This window comes from Eurytemora carolleeae, unplaced genomic scaffold (assembly GCF_000591075.1).
Source record: "Eurytemora carolleeae unplaced genomic scaffold, Eaff_2.0 scaffold149, whole genome shotgun sequence".
Taxonomy (NCBI): domain Eukaryota; kingdom Metazoa; phylum Arthropoda; class Copepoda; order Calanoida; family Temoridae; genus Eurytemora; species Eurytemora carolleeae.
The window spans coordinates 219121-238443 of NW_019396075.1; the positions used below are offsets into that span (position 1 = coordinate 219121).

The 19323-nt window shown below is 33.0% G+C and overlaps 2 protein-coding genes across 2 annotated transcripts; one reads left to right on the top strand and one right to left on the bottom strand.

The window, feature by feature from the left end:
* The first annotated feature begins 1752 nt into the window (after positions 1-1752).
* On the top strand, positions 1753-10691 carry LOC111714097 (rho GTPase-activating protein gacV). The gene is made up of 10 exons (XM_023489139.1): positions 1753-1810; positions 4077-4136; positions 4835-4907; positions 7213-7300; positions 7688-7760; positions 8107-8427; positions 8636-8733; positions 9970-10047; positions 10451-10566; positions 10654-10691. Exons 1-10 carry the CDS (start codon positions 1775-1777, stop codon positions 10689-10691), a joined length of 981 nt encoding a protein of 326 aa, XP_023344907.1. The 5' UTR covers positions 1753-1774.
* Positions 10692-11679: 988 nt separating this feature from the next.
* On the bottom strand, positions 11680-12167 carry LOC111714244 (cuticle protein 7). Its single transcript, XM_023489309.1, has one exon. It carries the CDS (start codon positions 12135-12137, stop codon positions 11733-11735), a length of 405 nt encoding a protein of 134 aa, XP_023345077.1. The 5' UTR covers positions 12138-12167; the 3' UTR covers positions 11680-11732.
* Between the last annotated feature and the right edge of the window lie 7156 nt (positions 12168-19323).

The following is a 19323-nucleotide window of genomic DNA, read 5'->3' on the forward strand; positions in this document are numbered from 1 at the left end:
TTAGGTCTACGAGTTAGAAATGTAAACAAATCAGAGAAAAATCAGAACAACAGATCGTACTGCATTGTTCACCTCAAAACTGGTTAAATGTAAACAACAAAGAGAAAACAAAGAGGAGAGGATAAGAGACAAGGGAAGAGAAGAAAAGAGATAAGGGAAGAAAAGAGCAGAGCAGAGAAGAAAAGAAAAAATAAGAAAAAAGAGAAGAAAAGAAAAGATAAAAAAAAGAAAAGAAAAGAAAAGAAAGAGAAGAAAAAAGAAGTTCAGAAAATAAAAGAGAAGAGTAGAAAATAGAAGAACAGATAGGAGAAGAGAAGAAAATAGAAGAGAAGACTAGAAAATAGAAGAAAGGAGAAAGAAGAAATGATTTTGCATTTTACAAACGTTTTATCACAAAAATATGTTTAAGAATACCTTAAACTTTAAAATTAACTTTATTGTAAAATTAAATGATAATTTTGAAAAAAATAGTTGTCCTAACTGTTTAGCGTACATTTTTTTGATCATTTAAAGATTTTTGATCATTTGGCATTTGATAATCTGATATTTTTGCGCGATCCCCACCGAATTTGATTCTACGTTAGCCTATATCCCCTTTCATTTATACTGATAATAATGATATTTTATCACATTTTATACAGAATTAAAGTTTTCTATTTAACTGAGAAGGCAGGGTTTCATGAAAATACTACACAAGCTCCATAGAAGTGTTCTTTCCCATAACGGTTTTAAATTCTTTTTATTAAAAATAATTAATTTTTACAGTTTGCTAAACCCTGTTGTCTACACCCCTTCCCAGTATCTTAAGAGTGATGCTTATGAAATTATCAGTAGTATGGGCAGCCTCATATCCCTTCATCCTACAGTGCAGGTGATAATCCTTTATCAGTAGTTTGAAAAGCCTCATATCCCTTCATCCTACACAGGTGATAATCCTTTATCAGTAGTTTGGGCAGCCTCATATCCCTTCATCCTATATTACAGGTGATAATCCTTTATCAGTAGTTTGGGCAGCCTCATATCGCTTCATCCTACAGTACAGGTGATAATCCTTTATCAGTAGTTTGGGCAGCCTCATATCCCTTCATCCTACAGCACAGGTGATAATCCTTTATCAGTAGTTTGGGCAGCCTCATATCCCTTCATCCTAGCACAGGTGATAATCCTTTATCAGTAGTTTGGGCAGTTTCATATCCCTTCATCCTACATAGGTGATAATCCTTTATCAGTAGTTTGGGCAGCCTCATATCCCTTCATCCTACAGCACAGGTGATAATCCTTTATATCCCTTCATCCTACAGCACAGGTGATAATCCTTTATCAGTAGTTTGGGCAGCCACATATCCCTTCATCCTACAGCACGGATGATAATCCTTTATCTATAGTTTGGACAGCCTCATATCCCTTCATACTAAAGCACAAGTGATAATCCTTTATCAGTAGTTTGGGCAGCCTCATATCCCTTCATCTTACAGCACAGGTGATAATCCTTTATCAATAGTTTGGGCAGCCTCATATCCCTTCATCCTCCAGCACAGGTGATAATCCTTTATCTGTAGTTTGGGCAGCCTTATATCCCTTCATCCTACAGCGCAGGTGATAATCCTTTATCTGTAGTTTGGGCAGCCTTATATCCCTTCATCCTCCAGCACAGGTGATAATCCTTTATCTGTAGTTTGGGCAGCCTTATATCGGTGATAATCCTTTATCAGTAGTTTGGGCAGCCTCATATCCCTTCATCCTACAGTACAGGGGATAATCCTTTATCAGTAGTATGGGCAGCCTCATATCCCTTCATCCTACAGCACAGGTGATAATCCTTTATCAGTAGTTTGGGCAGCCTCATATCTCTTCATCCTACGAGACGGCACAGGTAAAAATCCTTTATCAATAGTTTGGGCAGCCTTATATCCCTTCATTCATCCTACAGCACAGGTGATAATCCTTTATCTGTAGTTTGGGCAGCCTCATATCCTCCCTTCATCCTACAGCACAGGTGATAATCCTTTATCAGTAGTTTGGGCAGCCTCATATCCCTTAATCCTACAGCACAGGTCATAATTCTTTATCAATAGTTTGGGCAGCCTCATATCCCTTCATCCTACAGCACAGGTGATAATCCTTTATCAGTAGTTTGGGCAGCCTCATATCCCTTCATCCTACAGCACAGGTGATAATCCTTTATCAGTAGTTTGGGCAGCCTCATATCCCTTCATCCTACAGTACAGGTGATAATCCTTTATCAGTAGTTTGGACAGCCTCATATCCCTTCATCCTACACAGGTGATAATCCTTTATCAATAATGATAATCCTTTATCAGTAGTTTGGGCAGCCTTATATCCCTTCATCCTACAGCACAGGTGATAATCCTTTATCAGTAGTTTGGGCAGCCTCACATCCCTTCAACCTACAGCACAGGTGATAATCCTTTATCAGTTGTATGGGCAGCCTTATATCCCTTCATCCTACAGCACAGGTAATAATCCTTAATCAGTAGTTTGGGCAGCCTTATATCCCTTCATCCTACAGCACAGGTGATAATCCTTTATCTGTAGTTTGGGCAGCCTCATATCCCTTCATGCTACACAGGTGATAATCCTTTATCAATAATTTGGGCAGCCTCATATCCCTTCATCCTACAGTATAGAGGTGATGATCATTTATCAGTTGTTTGGGCAGCCTCATATCCTTTCTTCCTACACAGGTGATAATCCTTTATCAGCAGTTTGGGCAGGTTCATTTCCCTTCATCCTACAGTACAGGGTTCTATCACCCAGTAATGTCGTCTTAGTTTGATGTTTACTCATGTGCAGGCTCTGTTACTCAGTAATGTCGTCTTATTTGATGTTTACTCATGTACAGGTTCTGTCACTCAGTAATGTCATATTAGTTGATGTTTACTCATGTGCAGGTTCTGTTACTCAGTAATGTTGCCTTAGTTTGATGTTTACTCATGTGCAGGTTATTTTCATGTTTACTCATGTGCAGGTTCTGTTACTTAGTAATGTCGTCTTAGTTTGATGTTTACTCATGTGTAGGTTCTGTTACTTAGTAATGTCGCCTTAGTTTGATGTTTACTAATGTGCAGGTTCTGGAACTCAGTAATGTCATATTAGTTGATGTTTACTCATGTACAGGTTCTGTTACTCAGTAATGTCGCCTTAGTTTGATGTTTACTAATGTGCAGGTTCTGGAACTCAGTAATTTCATATTAGTTGATGTTTACTCATGTGCAGGTTCTGTTACTTAGTAATGTCGCCTTAGTCTGATGTTTACTCATGTGTAGGTTCTGGTACTCAGTAATGTCGTCTTAGTTTGATGTTTACTCCTGTGTAGGTTCTGTTACTTAGTAATGTCATATTAGTTGATGTTTACTCATGTGCAGGTTCTGTTACTTAGTAATGTCGTCTTAGTTTGATGTTTACTCATGTGTAGGTTCTGTTACTTAGTAATGTCGCCTTAGTTTGATGTTTACTAATGTGCAGGTTCTGGAACTCAGTAATGTCATATTAGTTGATGTTTACTCATGTACAGGTTCTGTTACTCAGTAATGTCGCCTTAGTTTGATGTTTACTAATGTGCAGGTTCTGGAACTCAGTAATTTCATATTAGTTGATGTTTACTCATGTACAGGTTCTGTTACTTAGTAATGTAATATTAGTTGATGTTCACTCATGTGCAGGTTCTGTTACTCAGTAATGTCATATTAGTTTATGTTTACTCATGTTCAGGTTCTGGTACTCAGTAATGTCATATTAGTTTATGTTTACTCATGTGTAGGTTCTGTTACTTATTAATGTCGCCTTAGTGTGATGTTTACTCATGTGTAGGTTCTGTTACTCAGTAATGTCATATTAGTTTATGTTTACTCATGTGCAGGTTCTGTTACTCAGTAATGTCATATTAGTTTATGTTTACTTATGTGCAGGTTCTGTTACTTATTAATGTCGCCTTAGTTTGATGTTAACTCATGTGTAGGTTCTGTTACTCAGTAATGTCGTCTCAGTTTGATGTTTACTCATGTGTAGGTTCTGGTACTCAGTAATGTCGTCTTCATCAAATATTTCTGTTACAGGTGTTGATGCTGAGTAATGATGAAATATCAGAATTACTCTCTCTTTCACATGTTAACCAGGGGAGTAACTCTTAACTAACCAAAAATTGTCAAAATAAACAGAGTTACCTTCAAAGGATGAGACTGTAAAGACGACCTAAAACTCGTTAAATTTGACGATTCAGGGGTTAAACTATGTCTTCTGCCTTAAATATAATCTAATATATTCAATGATCAGGCAAGAAAAGAAAGAAATTTACAATTGCAGTGAATTATGAATATAAGGAAACAGACAGTATAAATTCTGTTCAAAAGTCTTTTGAAGTCATCCTTTGTGGGTATACCCTGTAACTCAGATTTTGAATTCATATGTTGAACAAATTTAATCATTTATTCTTATTTTCTAACTTTCAACGACTTAAATTGCTTTGATTTTTGAGGCATTCTGTATCCTTTAAAGTAGTCGGCGATTATATCAATACAATAAAGACGACCTTTTTAAAAACAATACTTTAATCCGTAAACAGTAATTTTCAAATTACAAGTAAACAATAAGAAAAGCTTTTTGTTGACAACTTCTCTTTGTTTTAAGGTTTCTCCTGTTTAAAAGCTTGGTAGAAATAAAAATTGAAATAGAAAGTTGTCTTTATTGTATTGATACATACTGCGAAGACTATATTTAGATTTTAGATTAAACTAAACATTTATTAAAACCAATTTACAAAAAATTGCTAAATAACGTTTTCAAAGGAAATAAGTTAGAATTGTTACGAATAAAGGAGTTGAAAAAACGGAGATGGTTTGCTGTAGAAGCAGTTCATCTAGCAGTAGATATAAGAGCTAGTGCCAGGGGTAAGATTTACTATAAATTAACCCATTTACAATGATATTACAACATAATACAAATTACAATACATAATTAGATATTTTACAGTCGTCGTTTTATATATTAATTCAATAAAGACGACTTTCTATTTCAATTTTGATATCTAACAAACTTAACAGCATGGATACACATAATTATAGAAAAAGAGCAAATCATAAAAAAGTTCTCTTCGTTTACTTGTAAATTTTTGCAATGGAAACCCAAACATCAACCTCATTTATTCCTTAAAACTCATTAATGATTATAAATTTATTATACTTACAACCCTCTTAACTGAGAATGGGTTTAAGACTGTTTTAAAAATTGAGCTTATGGTAAACCGTAGCAACATGCAAAGTAGGGTTTTCAAATTTTCAATTAATTTCTTTATTTAAATTTCGCAATATTTCGAAAGTTTCTTTTTCGCGAATTTTGATATATATCAGAACATTTTTATGCTTTTTACTCAAAAAAAAAATTATTTTCCAAACTAAGTTTAGCTAATATCATAATTGTATACATTCTGATAAAGTCGTTTTGTCTGTCTTTTAAATGTTCATCTTCAGTTTAAATCCTATATGTGTTTAAATACCTGTAAATAACATTTAAATATACTTCTTTAGTTTGTAGATATACTAACAATAGATTTCAAAATATAGATTTCACCAAGAGTTTGCGAAACTGCGGTCAAATTACATCGAAAATTGCGATATTTTTTCGTCGAAAGTGTTCAAAAATTACAACACCCTACTGCAGAGTGCAGCTTAGGCGACACTCAATAAATGTGTTGAGTGATAAAGTGTTGACAATGTCATGCTGAAGTGAACATGGTATAAAGGAGGCAAGTCAAGTGTTTGCTCATACTTTTAAACATTTCAATTATTAAATGAATTTTAAATACTTTAATGCAGGAAGTATAATTTCGTACATGGAAAACTTTGTTTTTGGAAAATTAATTATTTGAGTTGTTTGAGACATCTTTGTTAAAAATATATTGTGGTATAAATAAAAAAAAAATGTAATTGTTTCTTTTGTTGAGATTTAGAAAATGCAAAACACTTAAAATATTTTTAAAGATAATACAAGCTTCTTTAATAAATCTTTACCACCAAAGTGAATAAATATTTTATCACTTCGCTTTACCACTCCAAATAAACTTGTACAGTATGCCCCAGAATCGAAGTTTTAATAATGTTTTCCTTAATCATCCATTCATCGTGGAGCATTTAAAATTAACGGACCTGAATCTGAACACCTATTTAGACCTTAATTCTAGAACACGTGTTTAGACCTATATTGTAGAAAACATGTTTAGACCTGATTTATAGAACATGTGTTTAGACCTGAATTATAGAACATGTGTTTAAACCTGAATTATAGAACATGTGTTTAAACCTGAATTATAGAACGAGTGTTTAGACCTGAATTATAGAACACATGTTTAGACCTGAATTATAGAACATGTGTTTAGGTCTGAATTCTATAATATGTGTTTAGACCTCAATTATAGAACATGTGTCTAGGTTTAAATTATAGAACACATGTTTAGGTCTGAATTCTAGAACACGTTTATAGGCCTGAATTATAGAACATGTGTTTAGGTCTAAATTCTAGAACACGTATTTATGTCTGAATTCTAGAACACATGTTTAGACCTGAATTCTAGAACACATGTTTAGATCTGAATTCTAGAACATGTGTTTAGGTCTAAATTCTAGAACACGTGTCTAGGTCTAAATTCTAGAACATGTGTTTAGACCTGAATTCTAGTAGGTCTGAATTCTAGAACATGTATTTATTTATGTCTGAATTCTGGAACACGTGTTTAGGTCTGAATTCTAGAACACATGTTGGGACCTAAATTCTAGAACATGTGTTTAGGTCTAAATTCAAGAACACGTATTTATGTCTGAATTCTGGAACATGTGTTAAGGTCTGAATTCTAGAACATGTATTTATGTCTGAATTTTTGAACACATGTTTAGGTCTGAATTGTAGAACATGTATTTATTTATGTCTGAAATCTAGAACACATGTTTATGGTCTGAATTCTAGAACATGTATTTATTTATGTCTGAAATCTAGAACACGTATTTATGTCTGAATTCTATAACATGTGTTTAGACCTGAATTCTAGAACATGTATTTATTTATGTCTGAAATCTAGAACACGTGTTTAGGTCTGAATTCTAGAACATGTATTTATTTATGTCTAAAATCTAGAACACGTGTTTAGGTCTGAATTCTAGATTATGTATTTATTTATGTCTGAAATCTAGAACACGTGTTTAGGACGAAGTTCAGGGGGTCTTGGAAGTTTTACGACACTGTCTTACCTGGGTAAAGGAAGGAATAATGGACTTCGGAACCAGTTTCTTAGGTAATATAAATGCTTACTATCATTTAAATAGTGGTAATTTTGTTTGTCTGCCTGTTTGTTTGTTAGTTGATCATATCTCAGGAACCACATCTCTCCGTATCATATCTCCGTTTTGCACTAATTTTGATTGGGAACTCTGGATAACCACAAAAATGTTCTTAGCTTAATATAAACATTTTGGCGACTTTAGTAAAGAAATTTTTGTTTTCAGGCAAAGCTGGGTTCCCTAAAGCTATGTAACTAAATAAAACCTAAAGCAGAGGGGGAAATGTGTAAAAAATCTATACAGGACTCGCTAACTAAAACTTTCTAAGAGTAACTAAAAAAGACTAAAAAGAATTTGAAACTAGATATAATTTCTAGATATTTTTAAAAGATTATTTTCAGAAGACATTTACTAACTGGAGATGTAGATGGAAATGTTTATAAAGAATGGATGGTTTATGACAACATGATAAAGGTATTTGTTATCATTGATACTGAAGAAAAAGCTGATTACTCGACTCAAAATCTAATTATATTAGGTCCTTTTTTCTTTGCATCCTGCTTGCAACCTTCGATTTTAAATTTTTCAAACTTTATTCATTATTGTTAGAAACATATTAATTGGTTATTGCTTTCAAGTTACAAAGATTAGACAACTTCAGTTTTAAGTAAGGATCAGTCAATTTGACAGAAAATTATTTTACGATTTTTATCAAATCATTCTATTTGATTTTTGAAACAGTTTTGGTCTGATATTGATAAAAATTTATCTGATGAAATTCAAGGAAAACTTTAACAATTCAAAATTGATTTTTTTTTAGATCCATCGAGCCTATGGCGATACACTTCTAGAACACCAAGTATATTTGATAGATGCTCTCAATAAAGAATTTGAAATCAAAGAACAACTAGAAGAACAAATAGATGAAGAAGTAGAAGAACGAGAAGAAGAAGAAGAAGTAGAAGAGGAGAAAAGAGAAGAAACAGGTTTAAAAGAAGAGAACGGAGATGGAAAAAATAAAATTGAGAAGGACAGAGAAGGGAGGAATGAAAGTGAGAAGGATGTAGGAGGAAGGGATGAAGGGGTTTTTATCTCAATGTTTCTGATGCCGGATATTAAGAATGTTGTTCTGATTCCACAGGTAATAATTCTTACAATGAGATCATTTTTTCCCAAATTTTTTCTTGATTTTCAAAAAAAATACTATAAAACGAGAAATTTTAGGCATAAACACTAAAAAGTATTTCTAATTGGTTCTGCCATTTTGACGTTTATTGGATACAAACAGTAAAGCAATATATATAGAAATATTTATTTGATATTATCATGTTTTCTCTAATTTGATTCAGGTTGGTTGGTTAATCGAAGGAGTGCTTAATGCTACAAAAGTTGAAGACAATAATACAATTATTAAATACTCTCCTATCCAGACAAGTGTACTCTCAAGGAACAAACATTAAACACTTTATAAAATCAAATATTTCTAATTTAAATGGGACATTACATAATACATACAATAATTTCAAAACACTTGTTCTTCTTAATTTCTAAAGATCTTTAAAAAAACAATTTTTGATTAAAATTTCATTAAGATTTAGAGTCTAACGTGATATTCACTTTACTGCATTAATAAAAAATATTGGAACAAATTGTGTTGGTCCTTTTAAAGTGAACCGAGGATAATTCGAAATATGGAACACTTTTTGTGAAATAGTTCGACCTATGGAACACTTTGTGTGAACTAGTTCGACATGGAACACTTTGTGTTAATTACTTCGACGTATGGAACACTTCGTGTGAAATGACTAACACAAATTCTCCTTATTATAGACTGAAAGAATATTTTTTTATGTTCGTTTATGATGGCTAAAAGAAAACATCTGTTTCCATGAATACAACGTTATTTAACGGGCCGACAAGTCAACGTAGACTTCATACAGAATAGTTCGATTTAAAAGTTGAAAACAGCCCCTTTCTAAAAGGTAATGTAAACGTAATTTTAACTGATCCTTCATGGTAAGATGACAATGCCCGATGTACATGGTACTTTTTAAACTTAAATCTGATTTTAAAATGTGGAAGCTACCGTCGTTTATCAGACTCAAAAAGTGTTATCTATTGTTTATTTTAACAAGACATGTGCCAGACTTTTTTGCTGAGAAGCCTCTATTGAAAAATGACACACAATTATTCAGATATTAAAACCAATAGTCATCGATAATTTTTCGAAGCATTCGTATCTATTTAATATTTCATAATATTTTTGATTTTGCTTTTTTTTCAAATAGTATTTCGCTGGTGCTGGATTTTCGAACATTCCTGGAAAATATGAAAATGTCGTCTTCATTATCAAAAATCCTCGAATCATGAATAAATGTTTCTAAAATTAACTCTCAGATCATAAAAAATAGAAAATATTAAATATCAACTATATACGAATGCGTCAACCAATAATCGATGATTATTGGTTGTAATATCTAATTGATTGTTTAGGAATTAAATTCAGTTTTTACGATCCAAGTTGAATGTTGAAACTTTCTGAATTTATATGGACTCTACGTTCTTCAGCATGAGTCATTTTTAACAATTTTCTCCTTATAGACGCAACAGATAGAAGTAAGATTAGTAGCGCTCAAAAGCACTTATACCCCCTTTCATTTATTTTATTGTTGGTTGTCTGCAGACGAGAGTTGGAAGGATTATATGAGGGAAAGAAATCAAATTGTTCAGATCCAATATTCTCTATTAATATTCAACCCAGGTAACTATATATTTATATTTTATATAGTTATATATATATATTAATATTTTATTTAGCTAAATAAACAAAATATTATACAACAAATGGCCTTTAAAGAAAAGGGGCTGAATGCGTAAATGCAAAGATGACAACCTTTTTATGAATGGCAAATTATTTCATTTACAACCTTAATGTCGTCTCTTAACTGTCATACATATGGGACACCCTGTACGTTCGGTGGCGTTTATATCAATACAATGAAGACTACTGAAGACTACAAGTTTACATGTAAACAAAGAGAAGCTTCATGCTGCTTAATTAAAAGCTTGTTAAAAATCCAAATTAAAATACAAAGTCGTCTTCCTTGTATTAATATACGCCGACCACGACTGTTTATCTATTCTTTATATATATCTATATCTAGGGTTTTTGTACCAGATCTGGTGTTAAATCTAACACTGTCTGATATACCAGACACACTAATACTGCCAGTTCAGGGTGGTGTAGGAGTTCATCTACATTGTAACAACGACGACATAGGTAAATCATATGCATTCATTGGGACCAAAAATAAAGTCCCACATTCATATCCTAGACAATATCCATCGTAAACTGGATATTTTTTAGGATATGTATGTACACATAGTAAACTGGATATTGTCTAGATAATGTGGAGTGTTTAATTCAGACAATATCTTCAATTATTTCTAAAACAAAAGTCCGCAAGTTACTTTATAAGAAACTACTAACCAAAGCAATCAATTTTGATGGAGGAAATGATAGATGTATCACGTATTCTTGAAAAGACAAAGATTGTAAAGGTTCTGCTAGGAATCAGATCAGACATGCCACTCTATTAATGTCACTTAAAATTTCGTCTGCAGTCCTTTAAATATTTATAATTATTTTTCAATAATTAGACAGTTTTAAATGTACAAAGCAGAAAAATGTCTTTGATCACTGCAGCGAACAATTTGTGAGATATACCTCCCAATCTGTGCAACTATTCTAAATAAATCATTTAGAAATGCTTTTTTGACAGTTTTAAATTTTTCTGAAAAAAGGTTCACACTTGTTTTCTATATTATCATATTTTTTCTCTTTGTTTAAGATAAACTTGAGTTAACGTAGAATTATTTACTTTGCTTGTTAGCATTTTTAATATGCAAATAGAAACGTATAATCGATTTTTAAATATTGCTTCATTTTATAATTAATTCAAGTTTGAAATTATCATATTCTATTCTCTCGATGATGCAAACAGTTCCGTTTAGAAATTAAAGTAAGGAAAATATATTGTCCTCAAATATCTAATCTAAACAGTCCCGAAAATTTATTTTTCCCAGCAATTTAGTTTATATAGCCAACATTTTAGATTCTTAAGATAGATTTAATTTTTACTAATGTTAAACTCCCGTTTGCTCAATTATTTGAACATATCTGAATGCATAGTTTTTCAATTCTGTTTTCACATTTCTACTTTTTTTAGAACTCGAGAAATAGAAACACCAGCCCATCACTTTAATCAACCACATTCAGAAAGAACTATTAAGAAGACATTTTGACAAAATTTTAACGAATATTATTAATATAAAGAATAAAGTTTGTATGTTTGTTTATGCAATATATGCTAAGAATTCTGAAAAACAAGAATAAGAGCTTTATATTGATTTTTTATTTATGAATAAATAAAATAAATATTTAATTTAAGCAGATTTGTAGGCAGGAGCAGGGGCGTAGGCAGGGGCGGGCTTGTAGGGAGCTGGGGCAGGGGCGTACTTGGCCTCTCCAGAGTAGGTGACGTCAGCGACGTATCCAGAGTAAGCATCGGAGACGGTGTAGGTCACAGTCTGGATTCTGCCATCGGGAAGAGAAACGGAGTAAGATCCAGAGGTAGCGTATCCGTCTCTGTTCTCTCCGGCGTTGAACTTGGATCCGGAGTAGTCATCGGCAACGGCGTAGTTGTAGGCGTAGACTGGAGGAACATCAGCGTATGCGGGCTCTGCAGCGTACTTGGGGGCTGGGGCGTAGGCAGGAGCAGGGGCGTAGCTGGGTGCGTTGTCGGCAGCAGCCAGGGCGAAGAAAGCAGCAAAGGCAATGGCGCTGATCATGATGTATATAGTTTAGTAGCTGGTACTCAACTGATAAACTACCATGGTTAGTACTGGGTATTTATATGAAACACGGAAAAGTTCTAGAAATAGGGGTTGAGGGGCGTCGACCAAGCCGTCCCTAGCGTTGTTCCCCCGTCTTCCGCCATGTGTATCTGGTTCTCAATAAACCTAAAGGATAAAATCTTCCTGAACAAATTTTAAAAAAATTGTTTCCCTATTTTTTTACATGTTCCAATTTAACCTAAATTTTGTTTGTCATATTGTGAGGTATAAGCAGCCCTGTTCCTGACCGGTTGCAGCATAAAAAGAATTTATATGAAGTGCACTGACCTAAACTACCTTATATAAGAGGGCTTATACTAACCGCTCAATAATATAACATTAACATAGAGGGAAGAAAAACAATTAGATCAAAGAATACGATGAAAGAATGATTAAAAACTTCGAAACAGAAAGAATTTGGAAAAAAGATTTCAAATAAGGGAGACAATTATTTGTACTATATTTGTTCTATTCCTCCTTCTTCGTCATTCTTCTATTCCTCATTCTTCTATTTCTCCTTCCTCTTCATTCTTCTATTCCTCCTTCGTCGTTCTTTTATTTCTCCTTCTGCATTCTTCTATTCCTCCTTCTTCATTCTTCTATTCCTCCTCCTCTTCATTCTTCTACTTCTCCTTCTTCATTCTTCTATTTCTCCTCCCTCTTCATTCTTCTATTTCTCCTTCTTCTTCATTCTTCTATTCCAACTTCCTCTTCATTCTTCTATTCCTCCTTCTTCTTCATTCTTCTATTCCTCCCTCTTCATTCTTCTATTTCTCCTTCTTCTTCATTCTTCTATTCCTCCTTCCTCTTCATTCTTCTATTTCTCCTTCTTCTTCATTCTTCTATTCCTCCCTCTTCATTCTTCTATTACCCCCAGGATTCTAGGGGGGGTAAATAACCCCAATAACCCCAATTTATTTACGCCTGCACTGCCGGGTAACTTCTTCTAATTGCTTAGTTGATGATTTGGCAAAGATAAAAACAAGTTATCTTAGAAACTGAAACTGACAGTATAAATTTCGTACAATCGTGTCTGAAATCTCATCCTTTCGTGGTAGCCCTGTATTTCCTAAAATTTGCAGAAAATCTTGTTTTAATTACTCATGTTGTACCAATGAGTTTGAATAGTCAGAAACAGTTCATTCATTTTATAGTAAACAGGATTACAATTATTTCTATAATTTAAATAACACATTTTTTACGAAGTCAATTTTATACAGATACAAGAATAAAAACAAAGAAAAGACGACTTACCTGTAGTAGTTATTGAGTATGTATTAGTTCTAACAATATTAATAAAAGTATTTAGTTATTTTTTTTTGTTGAATACAATAGAGTAAAAATAAATAATAGGTATTACATTGTTTTTAATGTATTGATAAATGTTTGTTTGGGATTATTATTCACAAAGAACAAGTTAAAGGACAGGTCAAATAATTTTAAAATTACAGTTAAGAACTGTCCGTTGTGAATGAAATCTTCTTATACCGCCCCACTGTGTGTGCACCCTGCTGGGACAAGATGAAGACCTAGCTCTAGGGAAAGTGAAGAGGGAGATGATGGGATTGATTCTAACAGCTCATCTGATAATTGGTTCCCGGACTAGACTGGCAAATTCACCTGTCCCAAAATGATTGATACAAGTTAAACCACCTTTTCTCCTCTTCTTTAATTACTGCACAGGGATGTAATATATCCTGCCCCTGCTTTAAATGACACTAATCGGGAATCCTGTCATGCCGGGTGTATACCCATGTTTGTCTAAATTTAGTACAATCATTCATTTGAGGGTGTCATCAATTTGATTTCATCCTCTCCTAAATTCTAGTAATTATCCTGTCTTATTAAGATGTAAAAATGCCTTGTACATTGTACAGTATACTGAGATAAAGGGGAAGTTATATTTGATGTATTAATACTATGAGGGTAATTATCCTAATTACTTTTACTACACCCCTGCTATAGTTAGCCCTCCCCTCTCTTTTTCCCTGTTATAGAAATACTCTCCCCCCCGGGACCTTCGTACTACACCCCTGCGAGTCAGGCCTCCCCTCCTTTTTTTTCCCCAGCGCAAATACCCTTTTCCCCCCTTTTCAAAGTAGTATAAAAGGGCATTTTTTGGGGGCCAAAGCAGTGTGAAAAAGTTTTCCGACAGATCCTTTTGGATTTATCAGTCAGGTCAAAGTTTTATTTTGTTCCCTTTATCTTTTAGGTTAAGGGTCAACATTTTCCTTATCCGCCTTCCCCCCCCCCCCCCCCCCCCCCCCCCTACTCTTCTCTATTAGGTGAAACCCTCTCTAATCCTATTGGAGGACACAATGTTACCGTCTCCAATCAGAGAAGAGTAGTCAAACTAGAATTAGTTCAAATAACACAATTTAGGTGTCTCTATAGTTACAATCGAATTCTCAAAGTTCTGCATTTTTCTTTGATAAAACTATTACAATATATATTTCCTCTGTTTTCAGCATAATATAATATACATAAACTAATATTAAATGCACACTACTTTTACAACATCTAGATATTTCTGCTGATAGTTAGTGGGATGTCTCATTATTATGTCAAATTACACTGTTAAGTATGACAAATCATAATTAAATCTCTCCCTGAAATTTGAATTGTACTTTATTTGAATGTTCATCGACCAAGCTAGCTCATTGTTCATGTAGTATTTTATTGTAGACATGTATGTATGCATAATTATTGTAAAGTAAACTAAAATCAAACCAAATTCCGAATCCACAAGACATAAAATATTACAAAAATTAAAACAGCTTAAGGGAGTCTAACTTTATAAATATGTATATCAACTATCAATTGCCCCCTCTCTAGGTCATAATTATTAAAAGACATGTCCTACATTTCATAATTGTTTATTTTCCATGTAGAGAGTTTCTATTGGTGTGAATTTAACTGAATTTAATTGTTCGTATTTATGGCAAATTTAAAGATTTAATTTAAAAATTATATTATTTAGAATTGAAGTGAGGATTTTATGTTACATTAGTTTGGATTAATTCTAGCTCTTAAATGTGGTGACTTTTGCCACTCTTGGCATTAATTTGATTATTATAAGACAATATAAACAAAGACAAGCAATGTACATGTACACGTATTCAAAATGAGATTATAGTTTAAAAGTTACAGTATTTAAAGTTGAAATAAGATTGTATCCGACTTTGCTATGGTACATCCCCCTCTTAATCACTTTTGCCACTTTTGGCATTGATCTGATTAATCTAATGTAAATTGTTAAAGTAGATAAGAAATACATGTACTTTAAAACTTAAACATATCACTCAAAACGAAATTTTAAAATTGGACTGTGATAAAATGGTAACAATTATAATAATAATAATTTTCAAAACATTAAACTATATAATTCTCCGGATTCCGGAATGTCGTTCAATTATTTATTTGAATTGCTGGCACACAGTATACACACACAGTGTATAATACACTGACCGCTAGGGTACCTGAGCCCAAAAATTAAGACAGGGTATCGTTATGAAAACCAGTTTTGGAACCCTGGTTTCACGGATGGGTTTAGGCAGTTTTGTGGATATCAATATTTTTGTTATGAAATATTATTTTATATAGTTTCTTTATATTCTCCATTTTTTTCTAATCTCTTAAATCAAAATCTACACAAATGTTAAGACCCCAAAAAGGAAACTGGAAGGGTTCGTTCAACGATACTCTTTTAAATTTCGGGTTCAGAGGTGATCTGTGCCATGCTCACCTATAGAAACATCATTTAAAGGGTTGCTTACCACAGACACACACTCTGTTTTACGGACAATCAAACTCATTACGGCAGGGGTCAGTTTCTCCCCTCTACCCCCAGCCCTTAACCCTTTGGGCACCCACAGTCTTAGTATAATTAGGGGCAGTGCGTCCAATAAGAAATCTTTAATGAGGGGAGGGGGTTAGGAACCGTCAGGGTAGTAATATGTTTAGAATATTAGAAGCTAGGTGTCTCTCTAATCAATATTTCGTTTATTAGATTTATTCGTTCATTGTTCAAAAACACTTTAAGAAGATTTTTCAAGAATAATTCAGATGTTTATCATGCATATGTATCTCATCAACGCAACTGTTTAATGTTTTGAATTTCAAAAAATACAAATCATAACTTTATTTATTTCAAATAATTTGTTTTCGTAAGTAAGACTTTAACCAAGATATCACCTAAGTAAGACAACCAGCACCTTTGTTTTGATCACTGTAAGTGATATAACTTCATTGAAACTGAACATTAATTTTGTATCAAAAGTATTACTCACAAGTTTAGATTTATTAAAGAGATTAAACTTAAAACGTTGCACAAGAGAATTGATGTTTAATTACACTTTTTAAATTGTATTAGTGTTTTTGTATAATATTATCTATTACATGATTCAAAGAATTAAACACACACTTTTTTACTGACAATTAAATACAGAGTAGATTGGTTAAAGTGGAAGAGATTTATCAGGTATTCTTGCGTCCAATAAGAACCCGGTCATTCATGGTGAGGGGAGAGCTAGGGAAGGAACCTGCCGTGTTGGGAAAGAATCATTTATGAGTAAAATGTTTAGAATATTAGAAGCTAGGTGTCTCTGTCTGCAATATTTTGTTTTTAAGATGTATTCATTCATATTGTTTAAAAACTGTTATAACATTTTTACTATTATACTTTGATATTTAGTTAACATGTTTATTTATGGTTTTAACAATAGTTTCAGCTTTTTTTCAATATTTCTAAAAATCATTGAAATAAATTGCTCTACGAATATAATATTGATACTTAAAATTGGTACCCTACTGATAAAAAAAAATTTGTTTTCATCCAAAATTGGTTCACAACTGTAAAGTTAAAAAAGTGAAGAAGTTTTAGCGTTCTAAAGTAAGCCAATTTCAAGTTATTTATTAAAAACAACGGGAGGGGGGTAGGTGGTGGAAAACGCCCTGCCCCCCCCCCTTCTCAGCTATGATAGGTTTAATTGCCGTCCCAGTCTCGACAGTATACACTGACCGCAAGGGTACCTGTGCCAGATCACATTATTTAGGGTACCTCGCCACAGTCACACTCTTTTTAACGGACAAGCAAACACATTATGGCAGGGGTCAGGGGACTCCAACAGTATAAGTTTTTTTTCAATTCCGTCCAATCTGATTATGAACCAGGTGTGGCGTTATTTTTGGGTAAACGTTAAATAATGATAGTAGACTCTACGCAGCAAAATTTCCGCGTGATTCGCGCACAATTCTGTGAATGTAAACAGTAAATTAAGTAAAAGTATTTCTTATATTTGAGAATCAATCAAGTTTTGATGAGTAACAGACAGTAAAAATCAATTGTTTTAACATTAGGGATCGATATTACAGCTTAGTTTACGTAAGTTAATTGTTAGGATTCTGATACTTGCAACTAATGAGAGTTTAATGAATAGTTAATTACTTCTTTACTCACACTATACATCAGCATATAGTGTATACTTTAAGTGTATAAATATAATTTCTAATTTTGAAAATTCAGACAAAATACCAAATTTCTATTGTGCGCATAACTGTGAATGCCGCGGAAAATTTGCTGCGTAGAATCTACTACCATTATTTAACGTTTACCCAGAAATAACACCACACCTGTATAATAAGGAGAGGGGGGAAGACACCTACCATGTTTCAGAGTAAAATATTTAGAATATTAGAAGCTAGGTGTCTCTCGAGCAACATTTTGTTATAAGATTTATTCATTCATATTGTTCAAACTAATTTGATTAAAGTTTTACCTTTTTATTTTCGTTTTTGGCACAGTTGATATAAACTGTATCTTGCCTAAAACCTACAAAAAATGTATCGAGTAAATAGTTAGAATAAGCAAATGATTCACATAAAATTTGTAAGGAATTGCGACTTTGTCACAAACTCTTAATTTATAATCCCTATTTCTTTGGAACCCAATGTCGTAAATCTTTGATATTTCAAACTTATATTATTCATAGTTTGAAATATCTAAGGTCCACGACATTGGAATCCAAAGATAGGGCTTAAAAAAGCAGAGTTTGTGGCAAAGACTCAATTAAAGAGAGGTTGCCAGAAACAACATTACACGAGGATGGTTTGGAAGGTAGATGGCATATGTTCAATAAGTTTATATTTGTTTGTTCAAATAATATTAACATTTTTAAATGAAACCGGGAGAACAGAAATAATACAATAATGCAATATAATATTCATTTTAAATTTTCATTTGGTTATCTTTGTATCCGTTCCAGTATTTCTGGCACCCGTGTATTGTGGTGGGAATTCCAAGTAGTTATTGCTGTCTTATTGCTCCATGCCCGGCCCACGCAAAGTTTTCCAGAGACTGAAAAATTCTAAATTTTGAGAAATTTTTTAATTTTCTTCCGGATTTTTAGACAAAAAATTTGGTAAAAATCAGGATTGAAAGCAAGTCGAAAATTTGATAGCAAATTTTATTGCAAATGAGGATTGATAGCAAATTGGTCTGATAGCAAGTGAGGCTTGTCAGCTGCAGTTGAGGCCGGATAGCAAATGAGTCTAGAATGTGATCGCAAATGAGTTGATAGTAAATGAGTTTGATAGCAAATGTTTGGATAGCACTGGAGGCTGATAGCAACTGATTTTGATTGCAAATGAGTTGATAGCAAATAATCATTGTTGTGAACGTTCATGTTCATTATACTTGCAGGCAGACCAAACCTTGAAGTTTATGACACATTTCCATTAGATTCTTCAAAATCAGTGAAATATCCATATTCCTTAATTCTTTAACTACTGAGTATACATACAAGTAAATGTTACATCAGAATTCAGCAGTCCGCATTTTCAATCATTCTTTATTTCACTTAACAATCATTTAAATTCAGTAAAAATGGTCCATTGATATACATTTCAAATTGAATTCAAAAATAAATAATAAAAAAAAGAGACTGTAAATAAAAAATGAAAGGGGCTATATTAGACTTGAAACCTGAGAATCTCCGGCGTTGAACAATACAATAATACATCTAGTATATGTTCCAATCTCAACAAATTGACATAAAACTGAGACAAAATTATTCCAAAACATATGTATGTAAGATATACGTCCGTATCATGTGACCAGAACTCCCTCCAATGACAGTGCAGT

Coding starts and splice junctions, on each gene's coding strand:
- LOC111714244 (XM_023489309.1), bottom strand. CDS start 12,137: ATGATCAGCGCCATTGCCTTTGCTGCTTTCTTCGCCCTGGCTGCTGCC.
- LOC111714097 (XM_023489139.1), top strand. CDS start 1,775: ATGGGCAGCCTCATATCCCTTCATCCTACAGCACAG. Junction 1,811..4,076: donor CCCTTCATCCTACAGCACAG/GTGATAATCCTT, acceptor TTTCTGTTACAG/GTGTTGATGCTGAGTAATGA. Junction 4,137..4,834: donor CTCTTTCACATGTTAACCAG/GGGAGTAACTCT, acceptor TTACGAATAAAG/GAGTTGAAAAAACGGAGATG.